Source organism: Salvelinus fontinalis, chromosome 21, assembly GCF_029448725.1.
Source record: "Salvelinus fontinalis isolate EN_2023a chromosome 21, ASM2944872v1, whole genome shotgun sequence".
NCBI classification, from domain to species: domain Eukaryota; kingdom Metazoa; phylum Chordata; class Actinopteri; order Salmoniformes; family Salmonidae; genus Salvelinus; species Salvelinus fontinalis.
The window spans coordinates 34,031,135-34,053,316 of record NC_074685.1 but is presented as its reverse complement, the minus strand read 5'-3'; the positions used below and the strand labels follow the sequence as shown (position 1 = coordinate 34,053,316).

At 42.4% G+C, this 22,182-nt stretch overlaps 3 protein-coding genes across 6 annotated transcripts in view; all 3 read left to right on the top strand.

Annotated features, from left to right (window-relative positions):
* Positions 1 to 144: 144 nt before the first annotated feature.
* On the top strand, positions 145 to 8,269 carry LOC129818741 (density-regulated protein-like). 3 transcript variants are annotated; one of them, XM_055874923.1, is made up of 7 exons: positions 145 to 209; positions 2,954 to 3,072; positions 3,223 to 3,329; positions 3,442 to 3,529; positions 7,455 to 7,571; positions 7,681 to 7,820; positions 7,952 to 8,269. In XM_055874923.1, exons 2-7 carry the CDS (start codon positions 2,964 to 2,966, stop codon positions 7,994 to 7,996), a joined length of 606 nt encoding a protein of 201 aa, XP_055730898.1. In that variant the 5' UTR covers positions 145 to 209; positions 2,954 to 2,963; the 3' UTR covers positions 7,997 to 8,269. The 3 variants fall into 3 exon arrangements, with proteins under 3 accessions (XP_055730898.1, XP_055730899.1, XP_055730897.1); XM_055874924.1 differs by having other exon boundaries at positions 166 to 314; positions 3,223 to 3,327; positions 3,449 to 3,529; XM_055874922.1 differs by having other exon boundaries at positions 166 to 314.
* Positions 8,270 to 8,372: 103 nt separating this feature from the next.
* Positions 8,373 to 11,148, top strand: LOC129818740 (hydroxycarboxylic acid receptor 2-like). Its single transcript, XM_055874921.1, has one exon. It carries the CDS (start codon positions 9,694 to 9,696, stop codon positions 10,771 to 10,773), a length of 1,080 nt encoding a protein of 359 aa, XP_055730896.1. The 5' UTR covers positions 8,373 to 9,693; the 3' UTR covers positions 10,774 to 11,148.
* A 7,701-nt stretch (positions 11,149 to 18,849) lies between these two features.
* Positions 18,850 to 22,182, top strand: part of LOC129818738 (CAP-Gly domain-containing linker protein 1-like) — a 38,693-nt gene continuing 35,360 nt past the window's right edge. For both annotated transcript variants that reach the window (XM_055874919.1, XM_055874917.1), the window contains exons 1-3: positions 18,850 to 18,973; positions 21,448 to 21,668; positions 21,848 to 22,182. The exon at positions 21,848 to 22,182 is cut by the window's right edge and continues 153 nt beyond it. In XM_055874919.1, coding sequence (XP_055730894.1) covers positions 21,581 to 21,668; positions 21,848 to 22,182 — 423 coding nt within the window. In that variant the 5' untranslated portion in view covers positions 18,850 to 18,973; positions 21,448 to 21,580. The remainder of the gene's footprint in view (positions 18,974 to 21,447; positions 21,669 to 21,847) is intronic.

Sequence of the window (22,182 nt, the reverse complement as noted above, 5' to 3'; positions counted from 1 at the left end):
ATCATATTAGGAGTTCTATATAAGATATGTGTTACTTTATTTTCCAATAGATTAGAATGTCGTTATAAAATGCAATTTATCGATATATCTTTGACAAATGGCAAATTTTTATATAAACAATAATACAGGCAACTAAATGAACACCTGTTATTTCTTTGCCGAGCGTGCGTTCCAATAGGCTTTGACAGGACCCCTAGCTAAATCAGGCAGTAGGTGTGCTCAAGCTGTTATAACTGAGCATTAATCTGTTTCAACTTTACTTAATAATGCTTGTTTTGTTGATCAGTCAACAATATTAAGGTTGTTTTCGAGGGGTATGTATCATGTTGTTGTCTTTCCATTGATTGACTTGGAGGTGATGCTAATATGCCATCTAACGTTAGCTGCGCCGTTAGTTAGCATATATAGCTAACTAGCTGTGAATGAAGACTCAGCCAAGAAACCAGTTGTCAAAAATATTATCTATATAGTTAGCTGGCTGGCCAGCTGTTGAATTTAGCTAGCTCGTCCGTTACCATACTACCACGACTTTTGCTTATCTAACGTGGATATATCCTAATTGTATCTGATAAAGGCACCAACATAGGCAGCATGCAAGTTAGCAAGCTAATGGTAGCTGGCTAATTATGTCTGACAGCCTGATTTGAGTTTTAACAGCAGCTGTAAGGAAAGCTGTCATACAATTCTACCTCTTTGTGAATGAATAACAATCATCTTTGTTGTCAAGCTATATATTGCTCCCCCGCATGTTAACTATGTAAGGCCAAGGTATGACGTGCCAAATATCCCTGTTTAGGACCTCACGTTGCCCAATAATTTACTAAAGGAAACTAACGTTGCTCCTTATAGTCCAAGGACCTTACTTGTTCTGTTTAGAGGTGAATTGGCTCTGACAGCCAAATACTCTATCTAAACGTGACTTGATTCTCAATTGCGGTACGGTTGTAGAAACATATAGCCCTCTAGCTTTGGAACACAACATCGGAGTCTGTGTATTGGTTGGACTCGCTGAGTTGTACATCTTTTTGGAGGCTGGCGACGGAAAAAAAACCTTACCACAATAAAGCTAGCATCACCATAAAAACGTTTCCAGGCAATAAGGGCATATGTATAATCTCTAGTTACCATATGTAAAGTGAAATTTGTTCCTCGCTATCAAATAAACGTCTGAATCCAACCTTTGTCCGAACAGCATCAAATCAAATGTTATTGGTCGCATACACATTTAGCAGATGTTATTGCGGGTGTAGCGAAATGCTTGTGTTCCTAGCTCCAACAGTGCAGTAATTTCTAACAATACACACAGATCTAATGGAATTAAGAAATATCTAAATATTAGGACAAGCAATGTTGGAGTCCGGAGTGTGTGTATGCATGCATGTGTGGGTGATGGGATGTGTAAACATTATAGACAAGGACAGTATGTGGATAGACTATTTAGTGTCTGTCGAATACGTAGGACAGAATTGTGTGTGTGTGTGTATTGATGGATGGATAGATAGGATGGCATTGACTAGAATACAGTATATACAAATGAAATTAGTAAAACCGTATGCAAACATTATTAAATTGACCAGTGTTTATGTACATAGGCCAGCAGCCTCTAAGGTGCAGGGTTGAGTAACCGGGTGGTAACCGGCTAGTGACAGTGATTTAAGTTCAGGGCGGGGTACTGGGTGGAGGCTGGCTAGTGATGGCTATTCAGCTGTCTGATGGCCTTGGTCCCAGATTTGATGCACCTGTACTGACATTAGACACTGCATTTCAGTCAATACTTCCTACCACAAAATCTACCACTGTCTACACAGCAGGTGGTGCGGTTCTGACAAAAGTTGGATTTCACTTTACGTCTAACATCTGTTTTCTGTAAAGAAGCGCTCTAAAATGGAAATATGGCCGTGTGGGAACTCCAAAATGGTGTGTAGTAATTAAATATTTTTTTTGAGAGAACAGTTCTCGCAGATATGTTCCATATGTTTCTAAAACCAGCTGAGAACATTTTAGTTTTTAAGCTAGTTTCCAGAAATTTTGCCGTTTTTAAAGCCAATTTTCTGCAATTCTACACATTTTGCCATGGCGTCTTGCCATGTTCTTATGCTGAGTGACTCAAACATGACAAAATCAATGGGGGCCGCCATGACATTTATGGAATTTTATGTTGACTGTCTAGTTTATTATGGTGATTGTTAGTTCTCAAAGATGATCTTATGAAGAAAAAAAAACATCTACGTACTTTTTTATCTTGTTTTAGTCATTTAAGTTCACAATGAACGTTTTACCATACCGAAAATATAATTTCCCCCAAAATATTGAAAAAATTGTCATCCTATTGTGTGGCGTAGCAGCTGATAAATTAATATAGGGGAAACACTGCGCTAAAGGTAGTTAGCGTCTATGAATGGGTTAGACCTCACGTAGCTTAGCTGAAGATGGGGTTGTTGACTCATTTGGGGCGCAAGGGTAGCCTAGTGGTTAGAGCGTTGGGCCATTAACTGAAAGGTTGCAAGATCGAATCCCCAAGCCGACAAGGTAAAAATCTATCGTTCTGCCCCTGAACAAGGCCGTTAACCCACTGTTCCTAGGCTGTCATTGAAAATAAGAATTTGTTCTTAACTGACTTGCCTAGTTAAATAAATTAAAATGTATTGAGTGCAATGTAACTACAATAGCAGCAGGAGTAGCATCGTCAGTCAAATATATTGCTGCAGTTTTCATGGTGAGTTAGGTGTTATGCATTGATTAAAGTGGCAGTCCATGTTCACTGTGACATGGCAGGCCATGACAAGCATCTGTTTTTAGTGCTTTGACAATGTAAGTTTGCTGTCCTCAGACCAATCCATTGTCCAGGATCCAAGTTGTCTGTGGTGGAAGGCTGATTGTCTGTGATTCTCACGTTTTGTTCGATTTGAAGGTATACTTTATCCAATTAACCTTTTTTCCCCTCTGTGTTCAGATAATCTGTCATGGCTACTACTGAGAATGCAGAGACGTGTTCACCAGAAAACAAAGGAGGCCATCATGGGAGTGCTGACCCAGACACAAAGTGCCCAAAGAAAGTCCAGTATTGCGGCGGTAAGTACTACTTAGGAGGTAGTATCTGGGCATTTTCCAAAATGGCACCCTATTCTAGTGATCTATACACGCTCAGGGCCAATTCCTAAAACATTGATTTGCAATGTCACATGATTGTCAAGGTCTAACACCACTTTTTTTTTTTTTCAGTGTGCTCCTTGCCAACAGAGTACTGTGAGTACATGCCTGAGCCATCCAAATGCAGGCAGTGGCTGGAGAAGAACTTTCCAGATGTGTTTGCCAGGATGAGTGTAGGTGAGTTTCATCAGACAGTCTCTCGTTCTTTCTCTCTCTCTGTTTCCTATCAGGAAGATGGGCAATAATGAATTATGTCGTATTAAAAACACTTTTTTCTTATGCCTTACTGGTCCGGTAGGAAATGCTTCCAAGCAGGACACTGGCGGTGTAGAGGTGCCCCCTGTTGGTGAGGAGGATGAAAAGAAGAAGCAGAAGAGAGGTCTGAGTTCCTCTTCATTTTGATTTCTTGAATGCATCCTTCCTCCTCAAATCCTAAACCAGTGTTTCCCAACACAACCTTTAGGGACCCCTCAGCCTTTGTACACATTTGCTTCAATGGCACCGGAGGGGATGGCTACTGTTTTACGGGCTCCTAACCAACTGTGCTAATTTGGGGGTAATTTTGTACATGATGTTGCTGCTACTGTGTCTTGTGACCAGAAAGAGCTTCTGGAGATCAGAATATCCACTACTTACCTCGAACTGGACAAAGATTTTTACCTTAATGAGTCCGACTACTACAACTTTGAAACCAGGCACAAATCCCTGTCATTCGCGTGAAGAAAATACGGAAATACGGGAGGCTGAGATTGGGGGTGCCTTGTGAGAATTTGTCAGCGAGTGGGTAACCCACCTCTACCATTCGTTCTATTGTCCAACATGAAATCACTGGAGAATAAACAGGATTATCTTCGTTCGAGACTATCCTAGCAACAGGACATAAGATATTACAGTTTAATGTTTCAACAAGTCGTGGCTGAACGACAACACGGATAATATACAATTGGCTGAGTTTTCTGTGCATCGGCAGGACAGAACAGCTACGTCTGGTAAGACAAGGGGTGGGGGTGTGTATTTGTCAATAACAGCTGGTGCGTGATGTCTATTGCTCGCTTGAGGTAGAATACCTCATGATAAGCTGTAGATCACTCTATCTACCAAGAGTTTTCATATTTTTCGTAGCCATCTATTTACCACCACAAACTGATGCTGGCACTAAGACCGCACTCAATGAGCTGTATAAGGCCATAAGCAAACAAGAAAATGCTCATCCAGAAGCGGCGCTCCTAGTGGCCAGCAACTTTAATGCAGGGAAACTTAAATCCGTTTAACCTCATTTTTACCAGCATGTCAAATGTGGAACCAGAGGGGGGGGGGGGGGGGGAAACTAGGTACCTTTACTGCAGACACAGAGACGTGTACAAAGCTCTCCCTCGCCCTCCATTTGGCAAATCTGATCATAATTATATCCTCCTGATTCCTGCTTACAAGCAAAAACTAAAGCAGGAAGTACCTGTGACTCTCAATACGGAAGTGGTCAGATGACGCGGATGCTATGCGACAACTGTTTTGCTAGCACAGACTGGAATATGTTCCCGGGATTCATCCAGTGGCATTGAGGGGAATACCACCTCAGTTACCGGCTTTATCAATAAGTGCAGTGACGATGTTGTCTACACAGTGACCGTACGTACGTATCCCAACCAGAAGCCATGGATTACAGGCAACATCCGCACCGAGCTAAAGGCGAGAGCTGCCACTTTCAAGGAGTGGGACACTAATCCAGATGCTTATAAGATATCCCGCTATGCCCTCAGGCGAACCATCAAACAGGCAAAGCGTCAATTCAGGACTAAGCTTGAATCTTACTACATTGGCTCAGATGCTTGTCAGATGTGGCAGGGTTTGTAAACTATTACGGACTACAAAGGGAAACCCAGCTGTGAGCTGCCCAGCGACGTGAGCTTACCAGATGAGCTAAATGCCTTTTTATGCTCGTTTTCAGGCAAGTAACACTGAATCATGCATGAAAGTACCAGCTGTTCCAGACGACTGTGTGATTACGCTCTCCATAGCCGATGTGAGCAAGACCTTTTAAACAGGTCAACATTCACAAGGCTGCGGGGCCAGACAGATTACCAGGACATGTACTTCCAGCATGAGCGGACCAACTGGCTAGTGTCTTCACTGACATTTTCAACCTCTCCCTGACCAAATCTGTAATACCTACATGTTTCAAACAGACCACCATAGTCCCTTTGCCCAAGAAAGCGAAGGTAACCTGCCTATATGACTACCACCCCGTAGTACTCACGTCGGTAGTGCTTTGAAATGCTGGTCATGGCTCACATCAACACCATCCCGGAAACCCAAGACCCAATTCGTATACCGCCCTAACAGATCCACAGATGACGCAATCGCACTCCACACTGCCCTTTCCCACCTGGACAAAAGGAACACCTATTGTCACACCCTGGCCTTAGTATTATTTGTTTTCTTTATTATTTTAGTTAGGTCAGGGTGTGACATGGGGAATGTTTGTATTTTATAGGTTTTGGGTGGTTATATGGTAAAGGGGGTGTTGGGTGTAGTGTATGGGTTTGTGTTGATTGCATGTGTCTAGCTGCGTCTATGTTGGTGTAGTTGTCTAGGAGAGTCTATGGTTACCTGAATGGGTTCCCAATTAGAGACAGCTGATTTCTGTTGTCTCTGATTGGGAGCCATATTTAGGGTAGCCATGGGCTTTCATTTGATGTGGGTAATTGTCTATGTTATACGTTTGTAGCCTGTGTGTGCACTTCGTTATTAGCTTCAAGATCGTTTTCTTGTTTTGTTTAGTGTGTAAGTGTTTTTGTTTCGTTTTGCCTTCATATTCATTAAAAGGAATATGGCTTACTTTCCTACTGCTGCGTTTTGGTCCGTCAATCCTCCACACGATCGTGACACCTATGTGATAATGCTGTTCATTGACTACAGCTCAATGTTCAACACCACAGTGCCCACAAAGCTCATCACTACGGAAGGACCATGGGACTAAAATCCTCCCTCTGCAACTGGATCCTGGACTTTCTGACGGGCTGCCCCCAGGTGGTAAGGGTAGGCAACAACACATGTCACGCTGATCCTCAACACGGGAGCCCATCAGGGGGGCATGCTTAGTCCCCTCCTGTACTCCCTGTTCAAGCACGACTCCAACACCAAGTTTGCTGACGACACAACAGTGGTAGGCCTGATAACCGCCAACAATGAGACAGCCTATAGGGAGGAGGTCAGAGACCTGGCAGTGGCGTGCCAGGACAACAACCTCTGCCTCAACATGAGCAAGACAAAGGAGCTGATCATGGACTACAGGAAAAGGAGGGCCGAACACGCCATGTTCACATCGACAGGGCTGTAGAGGAGCAGGTTGAGCGCTTCAAGTTCTTTGGTGTCCAAATCACCAACAAACTATCATGGTCACATCACCAACAAACTATCATGGTCCAAACAAACCAAGACAATCATGAAGAGGGCACAACAACACCTTTTCCCCCTCAGGAGACTGATAAGATTTGGCATGAGTCCCCAGATCCTCAGTTCTACAGCTGCACCATTGAGAGCATCCTGACTGGTTGCATCACTGCATGGTATGGCAACTGCTTGGCATCCAACTGTAAGGCGCTACAGAGGGTAATGTGTACGGTCCAGTACACCACTGGGGCCAAGCTTCCTGCCATCCACGACCTATATACTAGGCAGAGAAAGACCCCAAAAATAGTTAGACTCCAGTCACCCAGGTCATAGACTGTTCTCTCTGCTACCGAAGCACCAAGTCTAGGTCCAAAAGGCTTCTCAACAGCTACCCCCAGGTTGTAAGACTGCTGAACAATTAATCAAATGGCCACCCGGACTATTTACATTGACCCCCCCCCCCCCCCCCCCCCCCATCCTTTGTTTTTACACTGCTGCTACTCGCGTTTATTATCTATGCGTAGTCACTACCCCTACCTACATATACAAATTACCTCAACTAACCTGTACCCCCGCACATTGACTTGATACCGGTACCCCCTTCATATAGCCTCGTTATTTTGCTACTTTTTGTATTTTTTACTTCAGTTTATTTACTAAATATTTTCTTAACTCCATTTCATGAACTGCGTTGTTGGTTAGTATTTCACGTTCAGGTCTACACCTCTTGTATTCGGCACATGTGACAAATAACATTGTTATATGATTTGCTCTATTCCAGACTAAATCACCAAGGTTCATTGGTTAAATCAGCTCTTAGTGCTGAAATAGAACAAGCATTTGCAACAGCTAGGGGGTGTCTGAGGACTGGCATTGTAGAACCCTGTTCTAACCTGTCTGTGCTGACTCTCTAGGTGGCAGAGGACAGATCAAACAGAAAAAGAAGACTGTCCCTCAGAAAATAACGATAGCTAAAATCCCCCGCGCCAAGAAGAAATATGTCACCCGAGTCTGTGGCATGAACACCTTTGGTAAGACTGACTGTCACATACTGTTACTGTAAACCCCTTGTTAAAGACATAGACAGACCCGACACCTTGTTTTGTTTCTTGCTTGTGACTGTGGACTTCCTCCCTGCAGACATTGACCTTAAAGAGGCTCAGAGATTCTTTGCTCAGAAGTTTTCCTGCGGAGCCTCGGTGACGGCGGAGGATGAAATCATCATTCAGGGAGATTTTACAGATGACATCATTGATGTCATTCAGGAAAAGTGGCCTGAGGTAAGACGGCTGTGTTTACTCTCCAATGCCACATAGATGTCGGAAAAAAGTTAGTTACGGAAATAGACGAGTAGTCTGTGTGTACCTGAATGAGATATATATATTACAAACACTATGTCTTTCCATTGTAGGTGGATGACGACAGCATTGAAGATCTTGGAGAAGTCAAGAAGTGAAGACCCGACGTGCACTTTTACTAAAAATGGATGCAACATGTAACAACAACCTGGCCAAAATGTACACATTAACATTAAAAAGGAGTCGTTTTATATCTATTTTATTTACTGTATAGAAACTGTGGACTTGGCCACTCCCTTTTGACATTTTTCAGTTCTTGATAGCTGCTGTCTGTCTCTCTGTCGCCAAAGGTCTGGTCTGATGTGATTCCTTTCCAAACGCTTTTCACTCAGCAAAATTTTAGGGTAATAAATGTTGCTCATTCACTTGTTCATTCTTTAGTTCTTCTTTCAGACCTCTCTCCATCATCCCACTCTGTAAGTATGTCTCACTGTACTGTCTGCAATGAATGTTCATGCTGCCATTGTTTTATTTCATTTAATGAGACCCATTTAAGGTATTTATAGTCTGTGGGAAAGGGACAGGGCCAATGGAACACAATGACATGCTGGGAAATATGTATTATGGGGATATTATTTAGGAAATTGGGCTGCACATATTCGGGTGGATAAAATTTTCTGAAAGGATTTGAAATCACATCTACCAGGATCTATTTGTCTAACTATTGGATAAGGCTCACTGGCATCTCATGATGCAAAAGATGGATGGTGTTTCCCTCAAACCAGCAAATCTCCTAGCACAATGATAAAGAATAGATAAGAGTCAAGGTATGAGATTACCTCCCTTTCAAACTGCTTCACTAGGTACATTTTCTTCCAATTTGTGCCTACTGAACCAGACCAGGTGTTGTGACCTTTAAGTTAACTGTATTCTGGGAACCCTTGGGGTCCCTTATATACCCACGAGTATGATCTTTCCACCAGCATAATAGTTTTATTATGACCCCTGTCGGTAGGTTCCTTGTTCCTTGTCAATCATAGGCTTATTGGAGAAATCAGCAGTCAGACTATCTTCTTTAAATACATCAAACCTTTATTAATGCAATTGCAGAGAGAAGTTAACAATGGAAGCACAGCATGCATCTTTCAGAGTAAGTTCTGCAACCAACGAAAGGGTGCAGCTGATTATGTGCAGCAATAAGCTGAGGTAACCTAGTACAGTAGCTTCTCTGAATTCATTAGCATTGACCACTCACACAAGATCAAAATGTCAAGACCATACAGTTGTTACTTCTCTTTATCTAGTTTCGATCTGACTTACACCCAGCCTGCAGGCACAGTTGCTACGGCTTAACCGCAAAGATGAAAATAGATAGCTTGTGCAAAGTATAGGCACACTTGTTAGGGCTTAATTGCAAAGATGAAAATAGATAGCTTGTGCAAAGTATAGGCACACTTGCTAGGGCTTAATTGCAAAGATGAAAATAGATAGCTTGTGCAAAGTACAGTGTCAGAGTTCAGACACATAGCAACAGTATAATAGTGAGGAAAGCATATGAATCTTAAAGTCCCCTTGATAATGGGGAGGGTCTTTTGGACCCTACACCCCATAACCCCTGGGCTGTTGGTGTACACACTCAGAGCCATCTGCCTATAGAACTCCATAAGAGATAACACTACACCCACACACTCTCCACATTGTTGGCACCGGAAGATCGTTTGCATGACCGCAAGCAATAAAATCCCCAGTCAAATGCAGGAGGTGCCTAGACAACCCTATCTATATTGACTATTTTCAGAGAGGAGCAAAGCAGCACACAGACGATCTCTCCAGTTAAAAGCGTATAGTTTGACCCATGGCAAACTTCACTACTACGGAAGATGAGTGCTGCGCCTTTGAGTCTCCCATCCTGGACCATGTCCTGCCTCCCATCCTGGTGCTGGAGTTCATGTTTGGGCTGATGGGGAATGTTGTGGCTCTGTGGATGTTTATTTTCCACATGGACACCTGGAAGCCCAACTCTGTCTACCTCACACACCTGGCCGTTGCCGACTCCATCGTCCTGTTCTGCCTTCCATTCAGAGCCGACTACTACCGACGCGGCAAGCACTGGATCCATGGTGATGTCATGTGCCGGATTATGCTGTTCATGTTGTCGGCCAACCGCAGCGCTGGCATCTTCTTCCTCACTGCAGTGGCTGTCGACCGTTACCTCAAGATCGTTCACCCCAGGAACAAGATCAACCGGATGGGCCTGAACTATGCTCTGTGGGTGTCTTTGGGCCTGTGGGGGCTGATCATCGCTGCAACCGGGTACCTGCTGGCCAACGAACACTTCTTCTACCGCAACAACCAGACACAGTGCGAGAGCTTCAACATCTGCATGGGCTTCAGCCCGCTGTCTACGTGGCACAACACCTTATACGTGATCCAGTTCTTCTTGCCCACCGCCATTGTCACCTTCTGCACCTTCTGCATCACCTGGCAGCTGAAGAACAAGACGATTGACACCGGGGGGAAGATCAAACGTGCGGTGCAGTTCGTCATGGCCGTGGCACTCATCTTCATCATTTGCTTCTTCCCCAGCACAGTGTCTCGGATTGCTGTGTGGATCCTCAAGGCCTGGTACAACGAGTGCCAGTATTTCAAAGAGGCCAGTTTGGCGTTCTACACCTCTGTGTGTTTCACCTACTTCAACAGTGTGCTGAACCCCATCGTGTACTACTTCTCCAGCTCTGCCTTCAGTGGGACCTTCCAGAAGCTGTTCAACAGACTGCTGGGGAGGAAAGAGGAGGTACAGCCACACTTGCCTGAGACTGGGACCGAGACCAGCAGTGCAAATACAGTGTCAGGGAGGAGTAGTAACTTCCAATCAATGGTCCAGGGTGAGGGCCTGTACTCGCAAAGTGTCTCAGACTTATTCATTGTGATCTAAAATACAAAACTTATCCTAGATCAGCACTCCTAGGCCTACTCTGAGAAGCTTTTATGAAAAGGTACCCAGGAGAACAAAATATCTGACTTTGTGTGATTTTTCTTCTTCTACTCTAGTGGAATATGGTGTGTTCTAAAGAATATTAACCAGATGTGAAGGAAGCTAAGGAGGGTGGAGATAGTTGATATGATTTTTAACATTTTTATGTTATGTAGAAGTTCTATAGCTAAAAATAGAAATTCATTAATAGGTTTGCTCAATTAAGAATTTGTTTGCAGTATAACAGTGGAATCTTTAATGTAATATTTCATATTTACAATACTTTGTCTTTGAGTTTTATGTATTTGCTGGTGATTAAAGTAAATTCATTGTGAACCAGAAAAGTACATTTCTTAAAGAAAATGTGTGTGCTTGCTAGCTTGTCTTAAAGTATTTATGGTTGTGAAATAAGTTATAGTAGTGATATTGACTGCAGTAGCAATGATAGTGACAGGTTATAGTTGAAAAAGTAGGTAGATTTGATTTGATTATTTGATAGAATAGGATAGCCTGAACATGTGAAGCTGGTTTGGTGTCTCTAGCTTGAACAGTTCAAGAGTTAGTGTTGGTGGTTATTTTATACTAATGTTAGTTGTTTTAATGTTTGTAGCTGAAATTGTTAAAAAAGCAGTAGCATTTAAATTGTCTACCACTGTGCTCTTATGGTTGGCATTGAATCCATGAAGAGTTATGCTAATTTATGCAAATCAAAATAGTTCATAAAGGGTTATAGGAAATTTGACGTTAGGATAGCCTGAATGTTTTATAGCCTGGGTGTTTTAAAGCTGTTGTAGCTTCATTGGTTTAGGAGCAGGACCGTTTTGAATAGCTACCACTGTATAACTATGGTTCTCATTCAAAACCATGTTAATTTATGCATATTTTTTATTGTTATAGTTCAAAAAGTAAATATAGGTGGAAAGATTGATTTGATTGATAGGATAGCCTGAACATGAGAAATTTAATTTAGTGTCTCTAGCTTTAACAGTTCAAGAGTAAATATTACTGTTGGTGGGTTACTTTATGATAATGAAAAATATTTTTAATAGTTATAATGTATAAAGTTAAAAATGTTAGTTGTTTTAATGTTTGTAGCTGAAATGGTGAAAGAGCAGTAGCGTTTAAATTGTCTACCACAATTTGACTTTGTTGTTTGACTTTGAAAACGTTGAAAACATTACGGTTTATGCAAATGTATGCAAATGAAAATTATTTATATTTGATAAAAGTTTTAGAGAGCAATTCTTCCACTGTCGGGAGAAATGGTAATTCATATTACGATATCTGTGGAGGTTGAATTGCTAAAAGGCTCATGGTTTTTTGCATTTTTTGTGCTCTTTGAAACCAGCAACTGACGGTGAAAACAGACTTCTCAACAGAAGTGGAAAAATTCATAACCCATTGGCACTACATCAACATACAAATAGTTTTGCGGGAGAAAATAGAATGTCTACGTTGCACAGTAATATTGCTCTCTCACATATCTCATGGTTTATTTTAGGGATGAGGAGACTGCGATTCCTTAGTAAAAGGGAGTTATGAAATCTGAAGACACGTTACATTAGCCGAGACACATTAAACCAATCATATTCACTGTTTAAAAAATTTACTTCAGCACTGCACAGGTGTGTGAATCGTCTTTACTTGCTTTTTTTGTTATTTCGCTGTTATGCCTGAATTCGACGCAAATCCAACTAGGAAGCCTGCAGTGTTGAGGGGCGGTTGGATGAAACCAATCCCATGTCAAGAAAAACTCTCAACCTTGCCAGCCCGCTCTTAATTTTTATTCAGTTTGACTTGCCATAATTTCTGTGTCTGAACTGTGCATAAGAAATCTAGAGTGGTCTTTCCTTCAGCAAGCACATTCATTCATTGTGATTTCCACAAACCAATGATTCAAATATATTATTTCCAGAGAGATTATTTTAATTGAAAGTTGTCAAATACACTGACTTTCTAATTGATACAAATGTGTTTTGTGAGGTTGTTTATGGTTTAATAGGTACACTGGCAATGTGTTTGCATAAAAGCAAATGTGAATACATGTTCTATAACATGTACAATATGATTTTAATTATCACTGTATATATATATATATATATATATATATATATATATATATATATAAATGTTTGATTGTATTTGGCCAATGTTTAGTTATGCCAATACCGCAGTTGGTGGGTGGATGGAGAACGTTCAGACAGACGAGAGAAAGAGAGGATGCTTCGCAGGTGACGTCACAGTCTGGCGCTGGGAAGGGCTGGCTGCTCGAGAAAACTAGCTGGGCAGGGTAGCTCTGTGAAATCAGCGTCTTTTAGCGCCATTAAGCGGCATTAACAGGTCTAAAAACGTTTCAAAATAAAAGCATTCCGTTTACTTGAACACAATACCACACAAAAGGGGTACCAGTACAGAGTGGATGTGCAGGGGTACGAGGTAATTGAGGTAGATATGTACATATAGCTAGGAATAAAGTGATAGATAGTAAATAGTAGTAGCAGCATGTGTGATGAGTAAAACAAGTTTGTGCAAAACGGGTCAGCTATTTGGTTAACTAGTTAACTAATTATTTATGGCTTGGGGTAGAAGCTGGCTTGGGGGCTTTCTCTGGCCCCGCCTCCTATTGAGATCATAGTCTCTTTAAGTAAGGGTGCTGCAGCACCCCCTGTACAATTAGAATAATGACAAAATATATATATCAAATACATTTCATATTTAAGTTAAAATCCTCTTAAGTGTGTACAATTATTCTAGTTGAATCTCAATCACCCACAGAGCTATGGCTAATTTAGGCTCCACATTTTCACCCTGTTAGGTTCCAACCTGTTAGTATTATCTAATAACTGTATGGGATTATGCACCTAAAATGGATTTAAGTGCCTGACTTTGACCAATATGTTTTTCTGAAAGTCAAATGTCCTTTTTCTGAAGTTATGAGGTCCAAAAGGCACTGCAAAGTAGGAATGATCGTGTTCTACCTGCAACTGTGAACCCCTGACCTGATTCACAGATGTGCCAACTTGTCCCAGACTTGATGTTTTGACCCCCGCTCTCTCTCTCTCTCTGTGTCTCTCTCTCTCTGCGTGTCTCTTTTTCCCGGACCTCCTGTTTCAACCTCTGAATGCATGGCTATGAAATGCATGGCTATTGACTCCTGAGGTTTTGAACTGTTGCACCCTCGGAATCGATTGATTATTATAACTCTACACATATAATTTCTACTGTATTATTTAAACCAACGAAGTTGTCACCATAAAAGGAGGCATTTCAGAATCCACTGACCCTTTACTAATAAGTTCCAGTGTCATACCATAGAGAGTGGGCGCATTAGATACTTTTTTCGGCAGAAATTTACTATCACCGCTGACGAAAATTGATATATTCCATATAGGCCTACATTACAGCCCTATACAGCGGTTTCCTACTCTACTGTTTTATCTACAGTTAAGGTCAGAAGTTTACATACACCTTAGCCAAATACATTTAAACTCAGTTTTTCACATTTACTGACATTTAATCCTAGTAAAAATTCCTTGTCTTAAGTCAGTTAGGATCACCACTTTATTTTAAGAATGTAAAATGTCAGAATAATAGTAGAGAGAATGATTTATTTCAGCTTTTATTTCTTTCATCACTTTCCCAGTGGGTCAGAAGTTTACATACACTCAATTAGTATTTGGTAACATTGCCTTTAAATTGTTTAACTTGGGTCAAACGTTTTGGGTAGCCTTCCACAAGCTTCCCACAATAAGTTGGGTAAATTTTGGCCCATTCCTCTTGACAGAGCTGGTGTAACTGAGTCAGGTTTGTAGGCCTCCTTGCTCGCACACGCTTTTTCAGTTCTCTCCACACATTTTCTACAGGATTGAGGTCAGGGCTTTGTGATGGCCACTCCAACACCTTGACTTTGTTGTCCTTAGGCCATTTTGCCACAACTTTGGAACTATGCTTGGGGTGATTGTCCATTTGGAAGACCCATTTGCGACCAAGCATTAACTTCCTGACTGATGTCTTGAGATGTTGCTTCAATATATCCACATAAATTTCCTCCCTCATGATGCCATCTATTTTGTGAAGTGCACCAGTCCCTCCTGCAGCAAAGCACCCCCACAACATGATGCTGCCACCCCCGTGCTTCACGGTTGGGATGGTGTTCTTCAGCTTGCAAGCGTCCCCCTTTTTCCTCCAAACATAACGATGGTCATAATGGCCAAACAGTTCTATTTTTGTTTCATCAGACTACATGACATTTCTCCAAAAAGTACGACCTTTGTCCCCATGTTTAGTTGCAAACCGTAGTCTGGCTTTTTATGGCAGTTTTGGAGCAGTGGCTTCTTCCTTGCTGAGCGGCCTTTCAGGTTAAGTCTATATAGGACTAGTTTTACTGTGGATATAGATACTTTTGTACCTGTTTCCTCCAGAATCTTCACAAGGTCCTTTGCTGTTGTTCTGGGATTGATTTTCACTTTTCGCACCAAAGTACGTTCATCTCTAGCATCTCCTTCCTAGCAGTATGACGGCTGCGTGGTCCCATGGTGTTTATACTTGCGTACTATTGTTTGTACAGATGAACGTGGTACCTTCAGGCATTTGGAAATTGCTCCCAAGGATGAACCAGACTTGTGGAGGTCTACAATTTTTGTTCTGAGGTATTGGCTGATTTCTTTTGATTTTGCAATGATGTCAATCAAAGAGGCACTGAGTTTGAAGGTAGGCCTTGAAATACATCCACAGATACACCTCCAATTGACTCAAATGATGTCAATTAGCCTATCAGAAGCTTCTAAAGCCATTACATAATTTTCTGGAATTTTCCAAGCTGTTTAAAGGCACTGTCAACTTAGTGTATGTAAACTTCTGACCCACTGGAATTGTGATACAGTGACTCATAAGTGAAACAATCTGTCTGTAAACAATTGTTGGAAATATTACTTCTGTCATGCACCAAATAGATGTCCTAACCGAATGCCAAAACTATAGTTAGTTAACAAGTAATTTGTGGAGTGGTTGAAAAACGAGTTTTAATGACTCCAACCTAAGTGTATGTATGCTTCCGACTTCAACTTTATAAGTTCCTTGAATTTTCTGTCGCAGGTGCCTTTTCTTTATCTGGATAGACACTTGTGGTTTCTAGCTAACAATCAAAGCAGTGGAGTTTGTAGTGAAGAAAAACCTTGTGGTAAAAAAACATTCATATTGGGGCGACAGGGGGATCAAGTTTGCAAAATGCTATCATATCATGCAATTATACAATTTCTAAAGTGGTCATATATATACAGTACCAGTCAAAAGTTTGGACACATCTACTCATCCAAGCTATTTTCTTTATTTTTGTTATTTTCTACATTGTAGGTATAATAGTGAAGACATCAACACTTTGAAATAACACATGGGATCATGTAGTAACCAAAAAAGTGTTAAACAAATCAAAATAAATGTCATATTTTACATTCTTCAAAGTAGCCACCCTTTGCCTTGATGACAGCTTTGCAGACTCTTGGCATTCTCCCAACCAGCTTCAGGAGGTAGTCACCTAGAATGCATTTCAAATAACAGGTGTTCCTTGTTAAAAATTTATTTGTGGAATTTCTTTCCTTCTTAATGCATTTGAGCCAATCAGTTGTGACAAGGTAGGAGGGGTACACAGAAGATAGCCCTATTTGGTAAAAGACCAAGTCCATATTACGGCAAGAACAGCTCAAATAAGCTAAGAGAAACGACAGTCCACCATTACTTTAAGACATGAAGGTCAGTCAATACGGAAAATTTAAAGAACTTTGAAGGTTTCTTCAAGTGAAGTCGCAAAAACCATCAAGCGCTATGATGAAACTGTCTCTCATGAGGACCGCCACAGGAAAGGAAGACCCAGAGTTACCTCTTATGCAGACAATAAGTTTATTAGTGTTACCAGCCTCAGAAATCGACAATTAACTGCACCTCAGATTGCAGCCCAAATAAATGCTTCACAGAGTTCAAGTAACAGACACATGTCAACATCAACTATTGAGAGGAGACTGCGTGAATCAGGCCTTCATGGTCGAATTGCTACTTAGAAACCACCTCTAAATGATGCCAATAATAAGAAGAGACTTGCTTGGCCAAGAAATATGAGCAATGGACATTAGACTGGTGGAAATCTGTCCTTTGGTTTGATGAATTGAAATTTGAGACTTGGATGATCTCCGCATGTGTGGTTCCCACAGTAAAGCAAGGAGGAGGTGGTGTTATGGTGTGGGGGTGCTTTGCTGGTGACACTGTCTATGATTTATTTAGAATTCAAGGCACACTTAACCAGCATGGCTACCACAGCATTTCACAGCAATACGCCATCCCATCTGGTTGTGCTTAGTGGTTCTATCATTTGAAAATCCCTTGAATGAGTAGGTGTGTCCAAACTTTTGACTGGTAATGTATATACTGAACAAGAATATAAATGCAATATGCAACAATTTCAAGGATTTTACTGAGTGAAAGTTCATATAAGGAAATCAATCAGTGTATATAAATTCATTAGGCCCTAATCTATGGACATGACTGGGCAATGGCGCAGCCATAGATGGGCCTTGTTCCCCAGTGGGTGGGCGTATGCCCTCCCAGGCCCACCCACTGGGGAGCCAGGCCCAGCAAATCAGAATGACATTTTTCCCCACAAAAGGGCTTTATTACAGACATAAATACACCTCTGCACCTCCTCAGATAATCCCGCAGGTGAAGAAGCCGGAGGTGGAGGTTCTGGGCTGGCGTGTTACCCACGGTCTGCGGTTGTGAGGCTGGTTGGACGTACTCGGCTTATGGTAGAGAAATGAATTTTAAATTCTCTGGCTACAGCTCTGGTGGATGTTCCTGCAATCAGCATGCCAATTGCACGCTCCCTCAAAACTTGAGACATCTGTGGTATTGTGTTGTGTGACAAAAACTGCACATTTTAGAGTGGCCTTTTATTTAAGCGTCATGTCTGGAGGAAACCTGGCACCATCCCTAAGGTGAAGCATGGTGGTGGCAACATCATGCTGTGGGGATGTTTTTCAGCAGCAGGGACTAGGAGACTAGTCAGGATCGAGGAAAAGATGAACGGAGAAAAGTACAGAGAGATCCTCGATGAAAACCTGCTCCAGAGTGCTCAGGACCTCAGACTGGGGTGAAGGTTCACCTTCCAACAGGACAACGACCCTAAGCACACAGCCAAGACAAAGCAGGAGTGGATTCGGGACAAGTTTCTGAAAGTCCTTGAGTGTTCCAGCCTTGAACCCGATCGAACATCTCTGGAGAGACCTGAAAATAGCTGTGCAGCGACGCTCCCCATCCAACTGACAGAGCTTGAGAGGATCTGCAGAGAAGAATGGGAGAATCTCCCCAAATACAGGTGTGCCAAGCTTGTAGCGTCATACCCAAGAAGACTCGAAGCTGTTTTTGATTTGTCATTATTTGATATTGTATGTAGATTGATGAAATAAACAATTTAATAAATTGTAGAATAAGGCTGTAACGTAACAAATGTGGAAAAAGAGAATGCACTGTATATATACATATTAAAACAGACTAGCTAAAAAATGCTCCATGGCTCAGGCAGACAAGTGGACACAAGGCTGTTTGGCTCAGAATTATGAATAACTTTGCAGCTATTTCTGATGAATAAATAATTCCATGCTGGTGGGTGGTAACATTAAAATAAAACGCAGCCCTGAAACGAAAGGTAAACTGAAAAGAATGTGTATATTGCATATCATAGGAAAAGACACTGCATTCACACGGATTTGCAGGAAGTGGGCAGTTTGGATATATCACTAAAAGCCCAAATTTATCATAGGTTTACTTTGACTAAAACGATGACTTATTTACTTAAATCATTGGGTAACATGAGTATGCCTGGCCATCGTCTTTCTACTCGAAAAAGTGCATTTCTACTGGAGTGGGCGTTCCGACAATAATGTTTGTGATTTTAAATCAGTAACTGCAGTTAATAAGTAAAACATTTTCAGGGGGACTTTTATTTTGGAAATTAGCCGTATGATCACCTGGCCTTAATGCCGCTATGTTCACAATGCTAGGCCGTTCTTATTATACATCAGTGTGCTGGGCAGGGTTTGGGAATTAACGGGCGTACTGTTGCAGTTATTTTAATCGCTTCGATCAAAACAGTGATTTGTCGACTACACTTCAGGTAAGCAATATTTGTTTTATATATACCACTCATATTCCCATTTGTTTCCCTTTTTATGCAAGGGAAAGCTGCCTAGATAGCTAGTCACTATCTGAAATTCCGACAGGGAGGGACAGCAGGGAAGGAAGGCATCGGGAATTACACCCACTGGTCCAAAGCAGAAATGCGTAGCTGGTTAGGTAGCTAGCTGCTTATTATCTCTAATTACGTTCTTATTCTCGAATACAATACATAAGTGGATGAGAACATATTACGTGTTTTCAATAAAGCTTAACTGTTCAATCAAGTTGCTGCGAGTCAGTTTACTTGATTTTGCCAGAGCTTGCCCTAGGTGTGTCACCTAGACAAGCAAGCGTCACATTCAGACCAGGATCTGTCATTACTCCCCTGTTCTAACCAGCTGGTTAGCTAGCAGCAACTAACCAGCTAATAGAAAACTATTAGAAGTAGCTTTTCTGCTATATCAGTCAAGAGCCATATAGCTCGATAGCTTCCAGCCACGAATTCTGGTTTACTAATCGTATTATGGAAGCCAGGGATGTGGAGAGAAATCCACCTACTTGGAGAGACTGACTCGTGTAAAGGTGAGCTCAGCAAAGGCAAGCTGCATTTATCCTCAGTAAAGCTGTCCTGCAACTGATGCTCTAGTCAGCTAGCTAGATATTTGACTAGCAATAATAGCAACCATTCCTTAATCCTCAGTCATTACTTGAACCGGTCTATCTATTTGACTTAGCCACCTATACTATTTATGGTAATCAGCAAGATTCGCTGAAAAGTAACAGTTAACTTGGCTTCGTTTCTATATTAATGTGTTATAATACGTTTTATTACGATCTGGAAAGAGTCGTTTTACTGAGAGTTAATAGCAGCCAGAGACAGCATCATGCTCGGATTGTTTTGGTCGGACACCCCGAGGGGGAGGAGCGTCCCTGCGTACGTCACCACGCATCTGGCAAGGCCTTCTTTTTTCACCTGGCTGGCTCCAGACCAGACTGGCCTTGTTGTTCAACCTGCATTTTGATATTAGGACTTGAATTTAGAAATTAATTGAATTGATTGGGCCAGTTCGAAAGACCCGGTAGACCTAGACTTTGTGATAATATTCAGAAAGTACCCATGGCAATTCTCTCCCTAGAGTCTCCCGCTGTTCCCTTATTCTACCATCCATGGCCATGTAATACTGGCTGGGTAATAATTCATTAATAATGTGGCCCCATTAAGTGCACCGTCACTCCTTTCACACCCTCTTCACACACAGTCACACACCCGCCACAGTCATAGCTGATGTGTGATGATTGTTCGGGCACCAAATCAAATCAAATTTATTTATATAGCCCTTCTTACCCAGCCTACAAACCCAGCCTAAAACCCCAAACAGCAAGCAATGGAGGTGTAGAAGCACGGTGGCTAGGAAAAACTCCATAGAAAGGCCAAAACCTAGGAAGAAACCTAGAGAGGAACCAGGCTATGAGGGGTGGCTAGTCCTCTTCTGGCTGTGCCGGGTGGAGATTATAACAGAACATGGCCAAGATGTTCAAATGTTCATAAATGACCAGCATGGTCAAATAATAATAATCACAGTAGTTGTCGAGGGTGCAGCAAGTCAGCAAATAAGTGCTGTTCATTAGAAGATGGATGGATAACTCGATAATAAAAGTTGATGCACCTTTTTTACTTTCGCGACGGTTTACCCACCTTTTGCGGAAAAAGGCCTAGAAAGTATAAGGACTGTTACTTTGTTCATCGCGAACGGCGATCAGTTAACCCACCATTTTTCTAAAACCTCTACATCACTGGATGTGACGATAGTCAAACTCGTGTTGAGCTGCATCCAGAAATTCACACAGTTCCTATAGTGTGTCCCCGCCCATAGGGAAGACAAGGAACAAGTAGCCAATGTTTCCCAGCTACACCCTGACTGGATGAGGGATGGGGCGGGAGACATCTCTACATAGAGGATGGCTGTTCTTCTCTGCTCTGTTTATGACCATTTAGTCATGTCATTCTGGAGCTCTTAGTCACTAGTCAGGCCTGTCCAGAAACAAGCACCAGTCTTGAATTATAATGGAGTTATAATGATGCTGTTTCCTGTGCGTGTGTACACTGTAAGTGTGAAGTGTTGCTGGGTGGGTTTGGAATGTCTTGACTTCCTGTCAACTGTGTATTTGGCCTTAAACTGGCATGCTGCTTCCTGGCTAGGGGCCAGGGGTATCTCATTTTCTTCCTCTCTCTCTCTCTCTCTCTCTCACTCCCCCTCTCCCCCTCTCTCTCTCACCCTATTTCTGTCTGTCTCTTGTTCTCTCTCTCTCTTTCTCTCACCTTTCTCACCCTCTCTCCCTGTCTGTCTTTCTCTCTTTCTCTTCTCTCCCTAACCCTATACTACTTCATAATGAATTACATGTCATTTTTGTGAACTTAATGAAATACAAATGAAATCTATTAAGAACTATTATGTGTCTTGTGTCTCTCAGGCCTCGGCCTCAAGGTGGGGCAGAACAAAGTAGGTGGTGGGGCAGGAAGGCCTAGGCCCCCCCATCCTGACTAGAGGCCAGACCCAGCTTCTGCTCCAGTAGCCCATAGCCTCTTCAGGACCAAGCAGGGACCATGAGCACAGGCAAGCCCAGCGGAATCAAGCCTCCCAGCAAGATAAGCAGGCCAACTGGATTACCAACACGCACCTCCCCTTCCTCTAGTAAGAATCAGCCGCAGGGCTCATTGTGTGTGTGTGTGTGTGTGTGTGTGTGTGTGTGTGTGTGTGTGTGTGTGTGTGTGTGTGTGTGTGTGTGTGTGTGTGTGTGTGTGTGTGTGTGTGTGTGTGTGTGTGTGTGTGTTTGTTGTCGCTGCTACTGCTGATGATGATTGTTTTTCCAGCTGCTCCAAAGCCTGTTCCTCCTGAGAAGTCTCCCACCCAGGATGGAGAAATGGACTACCAGGTGGGGGAGAAGGTATGGGTCAACGGCAACAAGCCAGGATATGTCCACTTCCTGGGGGGCACGCAGTTTGCCCCAGGCCAGTGGGCCGGCATCGTCCTGGATGAGGCCATCGGAAAGAATGACGGGTCGGTGGCGGGGGTCCAGTACTTCCAGTGCGAGGACGGCAGAGGAATATTCACACGCCCCTCCAAGCTGACCAAGACGGCTATGCCAGAGATGGAGGCCAACTGTGGGCAGCCTAACCCTGGCGAGACAGGGGCAAACTCCCCTACC

What these genes read in the sequence shown, in the direction of transcription:
- LOC129818741 (XM_055874923.1), top strand. Translation starts at nt 2,964, where the DNA reads ATGGCTACTACTGAGAATGCAGAGACGTGTTCACCAGAAAACAAAGGA. An exon ending in AAAGAAGAAGCAGAAGAGAG is followed by an intron (nt 3,530 to 7,454) that starts GTCTGAGTTCCT and finishes CTGACTCTCTAG; the next exon opens with GTGGCAGAGGACAGATCAAA. An exon ending in TTCAGGAAAAGTGGCCTGAG is followed by an intron (nt 7,821 to 7,951) that starts GTAAGACGGCTG and finishes TTTCCATTGTAG; the next exon opens with GTGGATGACGACAGCATTGA.
- LOC129818740 (XM_055874921.1), top strand. Translation starts at nt 9,694, where the DNA reads ATGGCAAACTTCACTACTACGGAAGATGAGTGCTGCGCCTTTGAGTCT.